Source organism: Salmo salar, chromosome 19 (assembly GCF_965601325.2).
Source record: "Salmo salar chromosome 19, fSalSal1, whole genome shotgun sequence".
In the NCBI taxonomy this organism is placed as follows: Eukaryota; Metazoa; Chordata; class Actinopteri; order Salmoniformes; family Salmonidae; genus Salmo; species Salmo salar.
This window is the reverse complement of record NC_138309.1, coordinates 50,312,066-50,331,545: the sequence shown is the minus strand read 5'-3', so window position 1 is coordinate 50,331,545 and position 19,480 is coordinate 50,312,066. Positions and strand designations below refer to the sequence as shown.

The 19,480-nt window shown below is 43.3% G+C and overlaps 1 protein-coding gene across 7 annotated transcripts in view; it reads right to left on the bottom strand.

Moving 5' to 3' along the window:
- The window catches only part of LOC106578914 (protein quaking-B), a 39,585-nt gene that overhangs the window by 14,420 nt on the left and 5,685 nt on the right, over positions 1 to 19,480 (bottom strand). For all 7 annotated transcript variants that reach the window (XR_006760728.2, XR_006760727.2, XM_045702380.2 and 4 more), the window contains exons 2-4: positions 9,127 to 9,278; positions 4,316 to 4,432; positions 99 to 242 (exon numbers count right to left, since the gene is read on the bottom strand). Coding sequence is in view for 5 of the 7 variants with exons in the window: in XM_045702380.2 (XP_045558336.1) it covers positions 99 to 242; positions 4,316 to 4,432; positions 9,127 to 9,278 (413 nt within the window). In the remaining 2 variants the exon portion in view is untranslated. The remainder of the gene's footprint in view (positions 1 to 98; positions 243 to 4,315; positions 4,433 to 9,126; positions 9,279 to 19,480) is intronic.

Genomic DNA, 19,480 nt, shown 5'->3' with positions numbered 1-19,480 from the left:
ACACACACACACACACACACACACACACACACACACACACACACACACACACACACACACACACACACACACACACACACGAAACTCCTGGTACTCACAGCTGGTACGAGTAGTTTCTTGACCTCTGCGGTAGCTCTTTGTAGTTTGATCTGAGCTCTGTTGTGTGAGTCTTCCACTGTGATGAGAACATGAAGTTCCTCACTCAGGTGTTCCCAGTTAGGTTTCCCTCTGTTCAGCTCTTCCTGATACACATAAAAAACAATAATATTACGGTGTGTGTATTTGTGTTTGAGTGTGTATGTGAACATCTTCCTTCATCCATAAAAAATGTTTACGTTTCCCACATTGGCTTCAGTTCTGTAACGACACGGTACACTGTGAGAACCAGAAACATGTGACACACTCAGAACCTAAATGTCAGTGTTTAAAACTTAACCATTAGGTATTTAGATTTGCCATTGAGGCTAGATTAAACATGATAGTAATCTTTTTCCTGTCGGTTTCCAACCAGGAGAACACCTATATCTCCTAAGTGTTCAGATTTTAAACAATAGCATTTACTTTCCTACTGTCCTGTTTAGACTTTAGTCATAAAACAAATGTGTGACTTTCCATACCTTTTATTCAGGACATTTGATTCAATAATTATTTTAAAATCGTCGAGCGCTCTTGTTACTCGACTGTGTAGAGTTCCTTTCCTTGAAGTCTCTCAGAGTGAAAGACACGGTAGTGGCCTCATTATCATATTTCCCAGCGTCCTTTGTTTCAGGTTGATTTTTAACAAAAGTTTGTTTTAATATCTATGTTTCCTCATGCACATTGATTGATTAATTGATCTTAACTATACAAAGATAAATAACAAACATTTCTAAACTAATCCAATCTATAAGGGGTTGGACTTATTGCAACTGTTACTGAGATGGTTGTTCTAGTTTAGATAGTCTTGTTTGTGATCAAATATTCAAATTGTTGGATATCTTCCCTCTGGATGGATTCCGATAGGAATTACTAATCACTTCACAAACCAGCGTACTGTTCATTACAGGTCTGATGTGGCCCATTATTTTCAGACCAGAATGTCAAGGATAACTAGGCCATAACTAAAGGCCTTATGAACGGTGTAATATGAGGTCATAAAGGGTTCAGTTTTAATTCAAACACATTCACTTAAGCAGTCACTTAGTGAAGGCTTCAAGAATAATGTAATTGAACGCAAGAACCATGTCTCTGTCACTAACAAACAGTCATTAGTGGGTATCTTTCACATTCACTCGAAAGGCATGCTGGGAAATATGAAATTACGGCTTTACACCCAGTGTTCAGCGTTTAAAACCTGAACGTCTTGTGCTGAATAAATGTGTTCATGTGTTTAAAAAGTGTTACTGTGAATAAACATGTTCTGGTGTTTACAATATAAACACCGTGATGCATTTTCATTACCATTCTAAATGCCTTGACGTGTTTAAAAAGTGTTTCAGAAAAGCGTTTAGTTATGTGTTCAGATCCTAAACACTTGGTTTTACAGTGTAGCCGTTTAACGGAATAATCCCCACTCATGAAGGTCAGAATGTCTACTAGGGACGAAATGGTTACCCGTTTCACCATAAACCACGGTAAAATTCCCAACGGTTAGTATTACCTTTTCAATAATAATTATATAATGTAATAATAATAATAACAATAATACTACTACATTTGCTATTCTCTTGTTTACAGAGTGGGCGTGCAGCAGGCAAACCCAGTGATGCTACTGGTCCCTCCTCATCTACAGTTGTGACACAGACACTTGAGCAAGCATTTAAAAAGGCAGGCTGCTTATGCACCCACATCAAAAAATGCTCAAGACCTCACTGCCGCCCTTTCATATTACATTGCAAAGGACATGATGCCATTTCAAATTGTTGAGATGCCTGGCTTCCTGAGGCTGATGGAGGTTGCCGTACCTTACTACAAAGTTCTATCACAAACATTATTTTCCAAGACTGACATCCCAACTGATGTTGGAAAACGTTTGACTCAAGGCACATGGTTTGCTGCAACTACTGACCTCTGGACCAGTGAAAGCGGGTGTGGTCAACCCTATATCAGCTTCACTATCCATTACCTCACCCCAGACTGGCAACTGGAATCAAACTGCCTGGAAACAGTTCTTCCCAGAAGATCATTTGGCTCACAACATCAGAGAGTTTTTTTTAGAATACGCTGGAAGAGTGGGGGGATTAACAAGAAAGACCTGGTCTGCATAACCACAGACAACACAACAAACATGATCAAGGCTTTTGAAGCGTTCCCAGATCTGTGGCTTGGGTGCTTTGGCCATCATTTGAACCTGGCCATCTCAAAGGCTGTGAACATTCAGAGAGTTGACACAGCAGTCAAGGCCTGCCATCAACTGGTCCAAGGCTTCTCACAGAGCTGGAAGAGAAGGAGAGACCTGAGAGAAAAGCAAGCTGCCCTCAACATGCCACAGAAGGCTCTGATCCATGATGTGGTGACCCAATGGGGATCTACACACAAGATGCTTGAGCGTTTCCTCAGCCAACAGCAGCCAGTCTGTGCGACACTGGCTGGAGAAAGAGGAACTTGGCATCTGATGCCCAAGGATGCCGACATAAGTGTCATGGAGCAACTGTGCCAGCTTCTTGAACCTCTGAGCAAGTTTACAGATGCACTTGCCTCAGAGACACGAGTGACACTGTCAGCCATCAAGCCTGTCCTGGACCACATCACCCGTGATGTTCTGGTGGAAAAGGATATGGAGCCATCCCTGACCAAGGAGATGAAAAGGGTAATGAGAGAAGACCTTAACAACAGATACACAGAGAAGGCAAAGAGAGTCATGCATATGGCTTGTTTCATTAACCCCCGCTTCAAAAGGAGCTTTTTAGATGAGCCTGAGGCTGCCAAAGTTGATACTGACAGTTGTGTCCAGGAGGCCTTGAATCTTGTATCTGCACAAGTCAGGGAAGAACCACAAAGCGCCAGCAGCACCTCCACCACCATCACCCCCACAGCGACATCAGAGGAGAAAGGCCTGGCTGGGTTGCTGAGAAAGATTACCTCAACAAGGCAGCAGAGAGGTGAAGAGGGTCAGATTCCGACCACCCCAGAAGACAGAGTGAAAGAAGAGATCAAGGACCACTTGTCTCTGCCACCCATTCCAGCAGAAGAGGATCCACTGGTGTGGTGGAGGGGCCCCACCCATTCCAGCAGAAGAGGATCCACTGGTGTGGTGGAGGGGCCCCACCCATTCCAGCAGAAGAGGATCCACTGGTGTGGTGGAGGGGCCATGCATCTGAGGTTGCCAGGAAGCTTTTGTACATCCCAGCAACCTGCGTGCCATCAGAGAGAGTGTTCAGTGCCAGCGGGCACATCGTCTCCCCTCGCAGATCACTACTTAAACTGCACAAAGTAAATATAATGCCATTTTTACATTTCAATCTCAAGTGAACAAAGATGCATACATACAGGATGTTAGGCCAGCAGCACCTTATTTCTTTATGAAGGAGAGTACGGACATACAATCAGCGCTGTTCATTTGATTTGTTTATATATTGTGTGGTGTTATTTTAATGTCAACACCTGCACATTGGATTTGTTTACATATGGTTGTATTGTTCTTGCATGCACATTGCTTTACTTGTGTTGCTATTATATGCACATTTGATTTTGCTTCATTAAGGTTGTGTTCATTAAAACCTGCACTAGGGAAACTTTTACCTGTCATGGCCACATGGTGCCATCTTTAATGTTATTACTTTGTTTATGCACACAAAGTGCATAGTGCTGCTAATGTTATTGTTATTTGTTGTTTTCAAATATAAAACTTGGTGAAATGATTTCAGTCTGTATCAGTACTTTTTGAACATTTCTGGAACATTTTAACAATACCGTGATAATACTGCTTATACTGCTTATACTGATAACTGTGATCATTTTGGTCACTATAATCGTGATATGAAATTTCCATAACGTTTCATCTCTAATGTCTACCCACTCTTTCAACTAATTTCCACATCTCTCCATCTCTCTTTCTTTCTCTGAGGTATGGAATGGGTGTATTCTCATGAGAGGTGGATGGAATGCTGGCTGCGCTCCACCTGCCGTTAGCTGCTCCACTGGAAGGCTGACCAGAGAACCTAAACCAGCAGAGAAACATACGGACCCAGCTCTATTCACCTCTACTCCACTCTTTAGAATCTACTACCAAAAACAAATACACATGCTGCGTGTGTGCGTGCATGCTTTTGTTTGTGTGTTTGTGTGTGTGTGTGTGTGTGTGTGTGTGTGTGTGTGTGTGTGTGTGTATACATACCTTCTTCTTGTCTCTCATGGATCCTTTTCCTCGTACCATGATCTTACAGCCCGTCTCTGCCTCCAGCTGTTTGGCTGTTAGACCCCTTGGACCCAGTATCCTACCTACAAAGTTAAACTAAACACACAGAGAGACAGAGAGACAGAGAGACAGAGAGAGAGAGAGAGAGAGAGAGAGAGAGACATTTTAAGAAGAAGAAGAAGGGCCAGGAGTTGGTCAAACTTGGTCTTTCCATGAAACACTCCTGGACCTGGTTGGTAACTTGGTCTAATTTGCCTGGCCATGAAATACTCCTGAGCCTATGACGGACATCGCTCATCCATCCACTTGTGTGTGTAAGGTAGTTGTTGTGAAATTGTTAGATTACTTGTTAGATATTACAGCACGGTCGGAACAAGAAGTACAAGCATTTCACTACACGTGCAATAACATCTGCTAACCATGTGTATGTGACAAACAAAATTGTATTTTATTTTATTTGGCCTGGTTGGTAACTTGGTCTAAGTTGGCCTGGCCATGAAATACTCCTGGACCTAGTTGGTAACTTGGTCTCGGTTGGCCTGGCCATGAAATACTCCTGGTCCTGGACGGTAACTTGGTCTCGGTTGGCCTGGCCATGAAATACTCCTGGTCCTAGTTGGTAACTTGGTCTAAGTTGGCCTGGCCATGAAATACTCCTGGTCCTGGACGGTAACTTGGTCTCGGTTGGCCTGGCCATGAAATACTCCTGGTCCTAGTTGGTAACTTGGTCTAAGTTGGCCTGGCCATGAAATACTCCTGGTCCTGGACGGTAACTTGGTCTCGGTTGGCCTGGCCATGAAATACTCCTGGACCTAGTTGGTAACTTGGTCTAAGTTGGCCTGGCCATGAAATACTCCTGGTCCTGGACGGTAACTTGGTCTCGGTTGGCCTGGCCATGAAATACTCCTGGTCCTGGACGGTAACCTGGTCTCGGTTGGCCTGGCCATGAAATACTCCTGGTCGGTAACTTGGTCTCGGTTGGCCTGGCCATGAAATACTCCTGGTCCTGGACGGTAACTTGGTCTAAGTTGGCCTGGCCATGAAATACTCCTGGTCCTGGATGGTAACTTGGTCTCGGTTGGCCTGGCCATGAAATACTCCTGGTCCTGGACGGTAACTTGGTCTCGGTTGGCCTGGCAATGAAATACTCCTGGTCCTGGACGGTAACTTGGTCTCGGTGGGCCTGGCCATGAAAAACTCCTGGTCCTGGACGGTAACTTGGTCTCGGTGGGCCTGGACATGAAATACTCCTGGTCCTGGACGGTAACTTGGTCTCGGTGGGCCTGGCCATGAAATACTCCTGGTCCTGGACGGTAACTTGGTCTCGGTTGGCCTGGCCATGAAATACTCCTGGTCCTGGACGGTAACTTGGTCTAAGTTGGCCTGGCCATGAAATACTCCTGGTCCTGGACGGTAACTTGGTCTCGGTTGGCCTGGCCATGAAATACTCCTGGACCTAGTTGGTAACTTGGTCTAAGTTGGCCTGGCCATGAAATACTCCTGGTTCTGGACGGTAACTTGGTCTCGGTGGGCTGGCCATGAAATACTCCTGGTCCTGGACGGTAACTTGGTCTAAGTTGGCCTGGCCATGAAATACTCCTGGTCCTGGACGGTAACTTGGTCTCGGTTGGCCTGGCCATGAAATACTCCTGGACCTAGTTGGTAACTTGGTCTAAGTTGGCCTGGCCATGAAATACTCCTGGTTCTGGACGGTAACTTGGTCTCGGTGGGCCTGGCCATGAAATACTCCTGGTCCTGGACGGTAACTTGGTCTCGGTTGGCCTGGCCATGAAATACTCCTGGTCCTAGTTGGTAACTTGGTCTAAGTTGGCCTGGCCATGAAATACTCCTGGTCCTGGACGGTAACTTGGTCTCGGTGGGCCTGGCATGAAATACTCCTGGTCCTGGACGGTAACTTGGTTTCGGTTGGCCTGGCCATGAAATACTCCTGGTCCTAGTTGGTAACTTGGTCTAAGTTGGCCTGGCCATGAAATACTCCTGGTCCTGGACGGTAACTTGGTCTCGGTGGGCCTGGCCATGAAATACTCCTGGTCCTGGATGGTAACTTGGTCTAAGTTGGCCTGGCCATGAAATACTCCTGGTCCTGGACGGTAACTTGGTCTCGGTTGGCCTGGCCATGAAATACTCCTGGTCCTGGACGGTAACTTGGTCTCGGTTGGCCTGGCCATGAAATACTCCTGGTCCTGGACGGTAACTTGGTCTCGGTGGGCCTGGCCATGAAATACTCCTGGTCCTGGACGGTAACTTGGTCTCGGGTTGGCCTGGCCATGAAATACTCCTGATCCTGGACGGTAACTTGGGTCTCGGTTGACCTGGCCATGAAATACTCCTGGTCCGGACGGTAACTTGGTCTCGGTGGGCCTGGCCATGAAATACTCCTGGTCCTGGACGGTAACTTGGTCTCGGTTGGCCTGGCCATGAAATACTCCTGATCCTGGACGGTAACTTGGGTCTCGGTTGACCTGGCCATGAAATACTCTTGGTCCGGACGGTAACTTGGTCTCGGTTGTGACATAAAAAAAAAAAATAAGAATCGACAAAAGAAAGTTCATTTGTAGTTCTAAACATATTTAGGGTGTTTTTTACTCACTTTTTGTCTCTCCCACGACGTTATTCCTCTCTCCTACAGCGTCCATCACAATTACATGGCAAATTATGCAAATTAGGTGATGATGTCATTTAGCGACTTCTAGCGACTTTTAGGACAGCCAATAGCTACTTTCCTTACTGAGGAGTTGGCAACACTGCGGGTGTATTAGCAACAACTGTCCTCACGTTCGTAAGCTAACATAACGGTTTACCACAGACAGGTAAGGTGGCTCCAGTAGAACATATAAGGGGAGTCAAAAGTAACAAACAATAATTCACAAGGGCTACATAGCGAACATAAAAACGACAACTGTTTATAATAGATTATCCTTACAATTAAGTGTGTATACGCTACGCAGTGTGTGAATTAACGTTTCCACTATAGTAATGGCGCAACCATGACGCTAATGAGTCTGCATTCGCTTTTTTTCCTCTAAGGCACACGGAAACAACTGTACAGCGAAGCCTTATCATATTACAACAATTATCTGGGAGATATTTTTCATAGTTGCATAGTGCTCCCAAAATAAAACTCCCGTTGGCGCATGAAAATATTTTGTCGCACTTTAGAGCGTGTGAGTCAGGAATAGGTCATTGTTTGTTTTGGCAGGTGGTGGTGAGGCCAGACTCTCTTCACTTTATCTGTCACTGGAGCTGAGAGATTAGCAAGACAGCTGCCTCTTCTCGCTCTCCTCTCTCACACCCGTTGTGTCTGTCTTTATTTGTTTCTCTGACCTCCACACTTTTATACGGATGTGAACGCATTCTCTTCCTTCCTGAAATAACCCCTTTAAAGCAAGCGCACACACACACACACACACACACACACACACACACACACACACACACACACACACACACACACACACACACACACACACACACACACACACACACACACACACACACACCGGGGATATTCTAATGTATTTTTAGCCTTGATCTCATCTGTTCCATCGGTTTGTGTGCGTGCTTCTGTGTGTTTGCATGTGTCTGTGTGTGTTACCAGTGGTTACACTGTCCATGCTATTTGGGATCCTTGGACGTTCCATCTCAGACGTTACCCCATTGAAGTTGAAATTTAAAATGGTCATTGTAAAAGTTAAGGTCGGACTTCCCAATGATCCCGGATAGCACTAACCGTGGTTATATTGTCATTTTATCATGTGAAGGAAGAGAAGCTTCAGTCATTGAAGTTTGGAGCATATTCGAAATTTGACTTTGGAGAAAAAGAATGATACTGAGCAGGAGTGGTCAACCCAAGGTGTCAAAACACTTTGACTTTTAACATTGGAGTAACGTGGATAAACGTCTAATTCTGCAGTGAGACTGTGAGAGCTTGTTGGTCGTCACCCCTATCTGATGTCCTCAGCCATACATTCTAACCCACTTTTATAAGGGCTGGGAGCTTAGAAAGCAGCCCTTTACCCTTTACTGCTACCCCATCTATGTTAACCAATCTGGATGGACCAGACATGAGTAAGCAACATGGTGATGGCTCTACCATAGAAATAGAGGTCAATGATGGCATAATGGTTGGACTGGTGGCCATTGAGAGTATACCCATAGGAGCAGAGCTACGTTGAAGATGTCAAAGGTTAAGACAACTCTTTTCAACAATTGGAGCAGCTTTGCTAGTAAGGAGCAAAGTTAGGTCGAAAATATACAGCGTCGTCAAAAATCTGGGACCAGAGCTGTTGCTAACTACCAGCACCGTTGCTAACTAGCATAGCTGGTCCCATTGTTGCAAACAGTTATGGGATATTAGAATGCGGTTGTCTTAACCTTTGACATCTTCAACCTAGGAGCAAAGCAGGAAGTAAAAGCAGGAAGTCTACCCATCAATCTGTGTGGTGATTTGTTGAATCAACGCAACTGACATTACAGAAAATATATTCATTGCATGAGCCACATCAGTTAGCATAATTTGAAAAACAATTCTACCTTACCATGGAAATTATTGCATCACAATACCAGGCAGCCATTGTGAGTGTACTCATGAGTTTACCAGTGAAATTGCAAGGGTTAAAGGTTCCAAGCCCGTTCTATTCATATCAGCTTTACCTTACCCTCCAATGGGCCGGACGTTTCTGTTATGGAAAGCGATAGATATTCTGTTATTCATTTAGACACTGACATAAAGACATCTATAAAGGTTGAAAAAAGGTTTGTCTACTCACGTCGGGGTACTCTTTAACGGGCACGTAGAGCTTCTCCTGCAGCTGAGCCACTGGACCAATCCCATCAGGCAGCTCCTCGGAGTCCCGCCCCTCGGCAGCCACACCGCCATTCATTGAGTCGTTATACATGTCCTTGCGCACTCTACCTATCTCTGATGGAGGGAGAAAGAGAGCGAAGAGAGATTGGGAGAGAGAGAAAGAGATTGAGAGAAGGGAAGAGAGAGAGGAAAAAAAAGAGAGAGAGAGCAAGGAGGGAGAGAGAGAAACAGATAATAAATTTAAAAAAGTCAAGCACTACAAAATAAAGACGGAGACAGTGGGTGTTTGTTTAAAGCTGTCTGACTCAGACTTTCAATATTGTTGCATGATGCATTAATAACAACATGCCAACCACTATAATAACCTGCTAGGCTAGACACACACACACACACACACACACACACACACACACACACACACACACACACACACACACACACACACACCCCTGTGAAATAACTATGGCCTGACGAAAGCGGAGTGATAACTAAGTGTGAACATAGTTATAATAACTGAAACTATAATTATCTAAAGCTATATTCACAACAGCTATATGCCACTAATAACACACCTGACCTCACACGTAAACCTGATTACACACACACACACACACACACACACACACACACACACACACACCACACGCCTAGAAGTACACATACACGCAGGGCTCTAAAGTGCGACCAATTTGGGAGAGGGAAAGGGGATGCTTAGTCAGTTACACAACTGAATGCATTCAACCGAAAGGTGTCTTCCGCATTAACACCTCTGAATCAGAGAGGTGCGAGGTGCTGCCTTAATCGACGTAAACATCATCGGCGCCAGGGGAGCAGTTGTTGGGGGCACAGGGCAACTAGGAAAAATATATTTCAGATAATAATTGTTTTAATGATTAGGCTGTGCCGTACTGTTGTTTCCGAGTGCCCTAGAGAAAGGAGTGCAGATTTGATAGTGTCATGGTTGCACCATTACTACAGTGGAAACGGCTTGCTTGTGGCCCAATCGGGTAAAAAAATAACATACCAGTGCAACATTTTTATCTTCCTCGCCGGGACCGCATTTTACATTCATAAACCATGTCGTGGGCAGTTCTAGTGTAGCTCAGTTGGTAGAGCATGGCGGTGCAGCGCCAGGGTTGTGGGTTCAACTTGCATGGGGGATCAGTACGAAAAAAGTATTTTAAAAAATGTATGCACTCTGGATAAAATGTAAAACTACTCGCGTGTCGTTAACCATTTGTTTACACTTTGTTCAGTCATGTTACCTCATTGGCTAGCTAACAACCTGGTAGGTTTATATCCAAACATAAAAAAATAAGGGATAGCTTCTTCAGGAGATCAAGACAGAGCGAAAGAGGCGAAGCGAGAGGGTGGCTCAGTTGGTAGAGCATGGTGTTTGCAACACCAGGGTTGTGGGTTCGATTCCCACGGGGGACCAGTACGGGGGGAAAAAATGTATGCATTCACCACTGTAAGTCGCTCTGGATAAGAGCGTCTGCTAAATGACGTAAATGTAAATGGATAACTGGGCCCAAAATCTGTCTTCAACAGCAGATGGCGTTTTTTAATGCAGACCAAGAGAGGAGTTTTTGTATGGAGGTCAGGGAGAGTGTAAAATTTGGTTAACAAAAAAAATGAATGGCTTATTTGCTACGTGTGGCTTACTTGATTGAATAGAAGTTTCGTAATGATTAGGGTTTTACGAGTATACTGATATAAGTTAGACATGTGACATACTGGAAACTGAGAAAAAACACTTTTAAACCTAACCTTAACCACACTGCTAACCTTATGCCTAGCCCTAAACTTAAATTAAGAACAAAAAGCAACAAAAAAAACATGCATTTTTATGATATAGCCAATTTAGACTGTGTTTGTGGTAACTATTGGAAACCGTTATGCCCGTTGTTCACAAGCTTATCTGCCCTCTCATTGGCTAGAGTGGTCCCACCTAGGGGTGTTACGGTGACCATATTAGCGCCACACCGGCAGTCACGAGTCATGACCGCAGTCAAATTCCATGTGACCATTTAGTCATGGTAACTAGGCTTCTCCAAACTCTGATGCTGCTGGTCATCAGTAGCCTACCAAACCTGTGAACTGCCTGGTACTCAGCACTGTATTGTCCCTCTAATCACTCTGACATCGATGCAAATGTAATCGAAAATCAAGTCAAACACTTCATGAGAGCCCATGAGCTCATGTTGCGCAACATTTCTATAGGCTATGCAATTGCATGAGTAAACAGAGTTTGATGGCCTCTATTAAAAAGAGGAGGGTAACTACAGCTTTCTATAGACTAGGCCTACTATATTTACTTATCAACTTTCCTACTATTAAGCACATTCCTTCGCTTTACAACAGGAGTATAGCTTACCTGCCTGGCATGCAAATGAACCATGGGAAAAGCATCCTCCATTCACTATTTAAGTGCAGAGATGACATGTATTTTATTCCCCTGCCCCTTTTCTGAGAGGTGCATGATAATGGTCCATTCTAAATCAAAACTTATTTCACACATATATTATTTAGTATATGTAAAGACAATATTAAATTAAGAATAGTCGGATGGGTGACAGTATTATCGCTTGTGAATGATGTATTATCGCTTGTGAATGATGTATTATCACTTGTGAATGATGTATTATCACTTGTGAATGGTGCCCAGTGTGTGCAGTAAGGCAGGAAACAGCGCATGCCTATTTTTTGTGACTTAAAAAAATGATAGTCACACACCTCATGTAGCCTAGCCCATAAGCCTATATGTTGATAAGGTTTGCATCATAACTAAAGTGGCCAAATAACTTCAAAAAATTAAGTTAAGTTCGGGGAAGACAATTTTCACCCTAAAAATACACCTTTATAATAATGCATTACATGCATAATCACATTTGCGGTCACTTTTGAGAATGATGTTTTCCCGCTAATTGATTGCATTTTGGAACATTTGCTCTTATAGCCTACTGCCGTGTGCGCATTGCCGCGCTTATAATATGAAGAAATAGCCTAATAGTTTACCAGCATTTTAAGCTAAACGTTCTGATCTGTTGCATCAACCTCATTGCTTTTAAAAGATTGTTTGATGCGAGTGGTTGTATTAATTTGGAATCTATCGCATTCCAATCAATCAATCAAATGTATTTATAAAGCAGATGTCACAAAGTGCTATACAGAAACCCAGCCTAAAACCCCAAACAGCAAGCAATGCAGATGTAGAAGCACGGTGGCTAGGAAAACAAACCCTAGAAAGGCAGGAACCTAGAAAGAAATCTAGAAAGGAACCAGGCTCTGAGGGGTAGCCAGTCCTCTTTTGGCTGTGCCGGGTGGAGATTACAAGAGTACATGTCCATTTAAGGCCAGATTGTTCTTTAAGATGTTCAAACGTTCATAGATGACCAGCAGGGTCAGATAATAATCAGTGGTTATAGAGGGTGCAACAGGTCAACACCTCAGGAGTAAATGTCAGTTGGCTTTTCATAGCCGATCATTCAGAGGTCGGGACAGCAGGTGCGGTGGAGAGAGAGAGAGTTGAAAACAGCAGGTCCGGGACAAGGTAACATGTCCGGTGAAAAGGTCAGGGTTCCATAGCCGCAGGCATAACAGTTGAAACTGGAGCAGCAGCATGACCAGGTGGACTGGGGACAGCCAGTTGTCCCGGAGTATATTCCAAATATTTCTTTCTCGCACAGAAGGACAAGTTGACCAATAGAATAGGTCAACTTTTGTACTATGGGGGGATAGTAGATTTACATAGGCTAGTGTTTTTTTATGTTCGTTAGGCTTACTCATCGTGTTGGCTGATGAAAAGTAAATGTGAACAGTTCTTTTAACATCTTCAATATGTGCTTCGGAATTGGATTAGAAGGACACACGCAGTTGCGTCTCCGATGGGTCTGTTTTCACTTGTAGCCTACTTTAGAGCTGAGATACCTGTGAGAAGGATCCGATCATGTGACAGGCATTGGCTAATAAGAATTGAGATATCTGAGAGAGCCATGTGAGTGAGAGGTGCTTCGGAGCACGGCGATTGGCAGTCAGGAGAAGGGAATTATAATATTCAGCCCAAGGGCACAACGGGCCACTTTGGCCGCCAAAGGCATGGATTTTTTTAGGGGGCATTACAGCCACACAAGGGGGATGCCGCCAGGAAATTCGAGGATCGGTGAGAATATTATCAAGTGCTTGTCAAATTGTGAATGAGAGACTGATGAAGTGTGTGCAGCCTGCGCAAGAATCAAAGCAGAGTTCATGCCTTTCATGTGACTCTTTACAAATCATAATTAAAATCGCATCATGCAGCCTTAGAATGTTTTAAAAATCAAAATATATAGGCCAGCATTTGAATCACAACTAAAGTTGCATAAATAACTCTAAATTAAGCATATTGGAGGACCTGTTTCTTTGTTAATGCACTCCTTTTGTTAACACATTCCCTCAGAAATAAATAAAATAACGTCAAGGAATTTTAAGCAAATTGTCTGCTAAATGAACTAGTGTAGCACACAAGCATATGGCATAGCCAGAGGGACAACTCAGAGTATTATATTCTGTTCTTCTGAAATAGACTACATTTTCTTCATATCATGTTTCTTTAGACCTGTTTAAAATAAATAGTGGACTTATTGTGATGGTGTAGGCTATATTAAATGTATGTATTAAAATGTAGATGTTCCACTGGTCTGCATCAGTGGCTTGTAGTCTACGCAAGGAAGCCAGGAGATGCTAAACGTATTCATGTTAATTAATGGTAAATTACCATGAGACCGGCAGTTATTTGCTTGACAATCACCAGCTGACACAGCCCTAGTCCCACCTGATCTTGCCTCCTCCCGACTGCCTTCCATTTTTGAAGACATTTATTTTCAATGTTAGAGCAGCCACTAGAGCGTCTGGTCAATATAATCTGTGTCAATGATCATAGCAATGAATGAACGGCAGATCTTTTGCATTTCGTCATCACAAACCTGACATTCTTAAAGAGAGTGTAATATGTTCAATGCAATGCAATGCATCTCAATAGGAAAATAGTGAGGCGCATACCAACAAAACTGTGGTTATATGTAGAAACAACCAAGCCTCAACTTGATAAAACAACCTTATCCCAAGCAACTGGAAGAGGGTGAGCAATCCATTTCGTACAACAGTGAACCAATCAGTTTGTAAACAGTGCAGCAACACGAACCCAACAGATCATGGCCTCCGTCAAAGCAAAGGACAAAGGGCAACTTGGAAATGCAATCGAGAGTAATGAACAGTTAAATGCTCTCCAGGAAAACAATACTAAAATTCTCAGTGCCCACCAAAACTAACAAACTGCTACAATCTGTTGTTAAAAAAGTAGATTGACAAAGTACTGAGTAAAGGGTCTGAATATTTATGTAAATGTGATATTTCCATTTTTTTTTTGTAATGCATTTGCAAAAAAAATCTAAAAACCTGTTTTTGCTTTGTCATTATGGGGTATTGTGTGTAGATTGATGAGGGGGAAAAACGATTTAATCCATTTTAGAATAAAGCTGTAACGTAACAAAATGTGGAAAAAGTAAAGGGGTCTGAATACTTTCTGAATGCACTGTATATGTCAATAACTGTCCTATGGATGTGTGTGTGGGGGGGTATGAGTGTGTGTATTTGGGTGGGTATGTGTGTGTATATGAATGGATGTGTGAGGGAGGTGTGACGAATGGTGAATTTCAATATGCGTAGGAAGGCGGGAGAGAATGGGTGAATGCATAGGGTGTACACAAGTATACCAAACATTAGGAACACCTTCCAATTTATTTATTTTCATAGCCGAGCATTCAGAGGGCGAGACAGCAGGTGCGGTAGAGAGAGAGAGAGAGAGAGTCGAAAACAGCACTTGCAAGCCTGCTGTAAAATGGGACTTGCAAGCCTGCTGTAAAATGAATAAGTGTTCTGGCCAAATTAGGAGAGGACGTCAAGTCATTATTATTCCTTGTTTGCCATTAAACATAGTTAAGATCCAACAGTGGTTATTGGCGAGAGTGGAGATGGGCTCTATCTGAGGGATCGGGATGGGGGAGCTGGGAGGGAATCAGACACTTCCCTGAAGTATGTGTGCTGCCTCCACTCATCTCACTTAGGTCTCTCAGTGCACCCAATAGAGACCCACCAGGCACTATACGTTAATTCACAAGGTATTGCAAACTGACCACAGTATTTAAGTTGTAGTCTTTCTCCAATGTATTTACAATGACACAATCCACAGATTTTTGGTACAGTACAGTCGTGGCCAAAAGTTTTGAGAATGACACAAATATTAATTTCCATAAAGTTTGCTGCTTCAGTGTCTTTAGATATTTTTGTCAGATGTTACTATGGAATACAGAAGTATAATTACAAGCATTTCATAAGTGTCAAAGGCTTTTATTGACAATTACATGAAGTTGATGCAAAGAGTCAATATTTGCAGTGTTGACCCTTCTTTTTCAAGACCTCTGCAATCCGCCCTGGCATGCTGTCAATTAACTTCTGGGCCACATCCTGACTGATGGCAGTCCAATCTTGCATAATCAATGTTTGGAGTTTGTCAGAATTTGTGGGTTTTTGTTTGTCCACCCGCCTCTTGAGGATTGACCACAAGTTCTCAATGGGATTAAGGTCTGGGGAGTTTCCTGGCCATGGACCCAAAATATCGATGTTCTGTTCCCCAAGCCACTTAGTTATCACTTTTGCCTTATGGCAAGGTGCTCCATCATGCTGGAAAAGGCATTGTTCGTCACCAAACTGTTCCTGGATGGTTAGGAGAAGTTGCTCTCGGAGGATGTGTTGGTACCATTCTTTATTCATGGCTGTGTTCTTAGGCAGAATTGTGAGTGAGCCCACTCCCTTGGCTGAGAAGCAACCCCACACATGAATGGTCTCAGGATGCTTTACTGTTGGCATGACACAGGACTGATGGTAGCGCTCACCTTGTCTTCTCCGGACAAGCTTTTTTCCGGATGCCCCAAACAATTGGAAAGGGGATTCATCAGAGAAAATGACTTTACCCCAGTCCTCAGCAGTCCAATCCCTGTACCTTTTGCAGAATATCAGTCTGTCCCTGATGTTTTTCCTGGAGAGAAGTGGCTTCTTTGCTGCTCTTCTTGACACCAGGCCATCCTCCAAAAGTCTTCGCCTCACTGTGCGTGCAGATGCACTCACACCTGCCTGCTGCCATTCCTGAGCACGCTCTGTACTGGTGGTGCCCCGATCCCGCAGCTGAATCAACTTTAGGAGACGGTCCTGGTGCTTGCTGGACTTTCTTGGGCGCCCTGAAGCCTTCTTCACAACAATTGAACCGCTCTCCTTGAAGTTCTTGATGATCCGATAAATGGTTGATTTAGGTGCAATCTTACTGGCAGCAAAATCCTTGCCTGTGAAGCCCTTTTTGTGCAAAGCAATGATCAAATCATATTTATTTATACAGCCCTTCTTACATCAGCTGATATCTCAAAGTGCTGTACAGAAACCCAGCCTAAAACCCCAAACAGCAAGTAATGCAGCTGTAGAAGCACGGTGGCTAGGAAAAACTCCCTAGAAAGGCAAAAACCTAGGAAGAAACCTAGAGAGGAACCAGGCTATGAGGGGTGGCCAGTCCTCTTCTGGCTGTGCCGGGTGGAGATTATAACAGAATATGGCCAAACTCTCAGACATACAAATCCAGATGGAAAATATTTACACAAGATGCAACCTACTATCACACAGTCAAACTCTCAGTCATTTAGTAAGTTCATCATTCTGCCATTTAAAAAAATATATATTCAATTGCCTACCTGCAGTTATATTGCAGGTGTGTTACCGTCAGTTAGGTTATTCAAAAGTGTTATATTTATCATTCTGAACATTTACTACAACTCAGTTGTATGATTTAATTAAATGATGACGGCACGTGTTTCCTTGCAGGTAACCATGATTGACAGAGGAAGAACAATGATTCCAAGCACCACCCTCCTTTTGAAGCTTCCAGTCTGTTATTCGAACTCAATCAGCATGACAGAGTGATCTCCAGCCTCGCCCTCGTCAACACTCACACCTGTGTTAACAAGAGAATCACTGACATGATGTCAGCTGGTCCTTTTGTGGCAGGGTTGAAATGCAGTGGAAATGTTTTTGGGGATTCAGTTCATTTGCATGGCAAAGAGGGACTTTGCAATTAATTTCAATTCATCTTATTACTCTTCATAACATTCTAGAGTATATGCAAATTGCCATCATACAAACTGAGGCAGCAGACTTTGTGAAAATGAATATGTCTCATTCTCAAAACTTTTGGCCACGACTGTACATTAGTGGAGTAGGAGCTTAAAATCCCTAAAAAGTACAAATAAGTACTTGCTTTATGTTTTGTGTGTTCTCTCTTAAATGTTTGCCCAGTCTACATGTTCACACGTTTTATATACAGTACGTAATGTATGCAATAACTATGTATTCATACTATGACTCTTCCATATACATGGGGATGTCCATCACCCTCATAAGGCATGTCTGCGAAAATGTTTTATCTGGTTCTTCAATGACAGTTAACTTTGATTCTATACAAGTAAAGGCCAACAAAATACAACTTATTGCATGGAATGTGCACAGGCTTCATTTGAAGAGATTGTCAGCAGATGTGGTTTTCCTGCAAGAGCTACACTTAAAAAATGAGAAGATGAATATTTAAAGACGAGCTGGGTTGGAGAGACTGATGCAGCCACCTACTGTCGTAACAGCAGAGGTATAGGCATCCTGATAAATACGACTACACCATTTTCCCTTACATCCCAGCACCCGGACCAAGAAGGACGTTTTCTAAATTTTTAGTTGTACCTTACATGGGGAAAAATATATATTGATTAAATTGTATATCCCCCCAGGGGCAAACTTGACATTTTTAGATACAATTCAAGCTATATCAGATCAAGCCCAGACAGGAATTATTATTTCACAGACATAGCTATAAAAAGGCTAATTCAAGGAACCTCCAAAGAGGCTGAAAAACTTAAATCGCTACAAATATTTTACAGGACACCTTGCGATTATTATTCCCAACTACAAAAGTCTCCTCCTTTTTTCTCAAAGTAAGAAAAGCTGTTCAAGAATTTACTATTTATATTATTTCCAAAAATGCACTCTACAATTTACTGGGTTAAAAAATCCATGATAGCAGGTCATACTCCTGTATCATGCATAATTACACCGAGAAATGCATTTAGTGATAGAATATGGAGAATGAACAGAGCACATCTTCAAGACCCGAAATTTAATATATGTGTAAGGCCAGACAAAATTGATTCACTGTTTAACAGATTTCCCCCCCAGAAAGATGAGGCGAGCGAGCGAAAACATGAATAAAATAAAAGACCTTGGGTATGACACTACAAGCATGGCACACCTGTATTTGGGGAGTTATTCTCTGCAGATCCTCTCAAGATCTGTCAGGTTGGATGGGAAGTGTCGCTGCACAGCTATTTTCAGGTCTCTCCAGAGATGTTTGATTGGGTTCAAGTCCGGGCTCTGGCTGGGCCACTCAAGGACATTCAGAGACTTGTCCCTAGGCCACTCCTGCGTTGTCTTGGCTGTGTGCTTAGGGTCATAACCTGCTCCAGAGCGGACTTTCATCAAGGATCTCTCTTTACTTTGCGCCGTTCATCTTTCCCTCAATCCTGACTAGTCTCCAAGTCCCTGCCGCTGAAATACATCCCCACAGCATGATGCTGCCACCACCATGCTTCACTGTAGGGATTGTGCCAGGTTTCCTTCAGACATGACTCTTGGCATTCAGAACAAAGACTTCAACCTTGGTTTCATCAGCCCAGACAATCTTGTTTTTCATGGTCAGGGTCCCTTAAGTGCCTTTTAGCAAACTCCAATCATGTCATGTGCCTTTTACTGAGGAGTGGCTTCCGTCTGGTCACTCTACCATAAAGGCCTTATTGGTGGAGTGCTGCCGAGATGGTTGTCCTTCTGGAAGGTTCTCCCATCCCCACAGAGGAACTCTGGAGCTCTGTCAGAGTGACCATTGGGTTCTTGGTCACCTCCCTGACCAAGGCCCTTCTCCCCCGATTGCTCAGTTTGACAGAGGAAAAGAGGACGCAAATCGGGCTGCCTTTGAGAATCCTTAGGCGAGCGAGTAAACTCCCACTGCCATCAATTGTACTTGCTAACATGCAATCATTGGCAAATAAAATTGATGACCTACGATTACGATTATACTACCAATGAGATATTAAGAACAGTAATATCTTATTATGTTTCACCGAGTTGTGGCTGAACGACGACAAAGATAATATAGAGCTGGAGGGATTTTCAATGCACCAGCAGAACAGAGATGC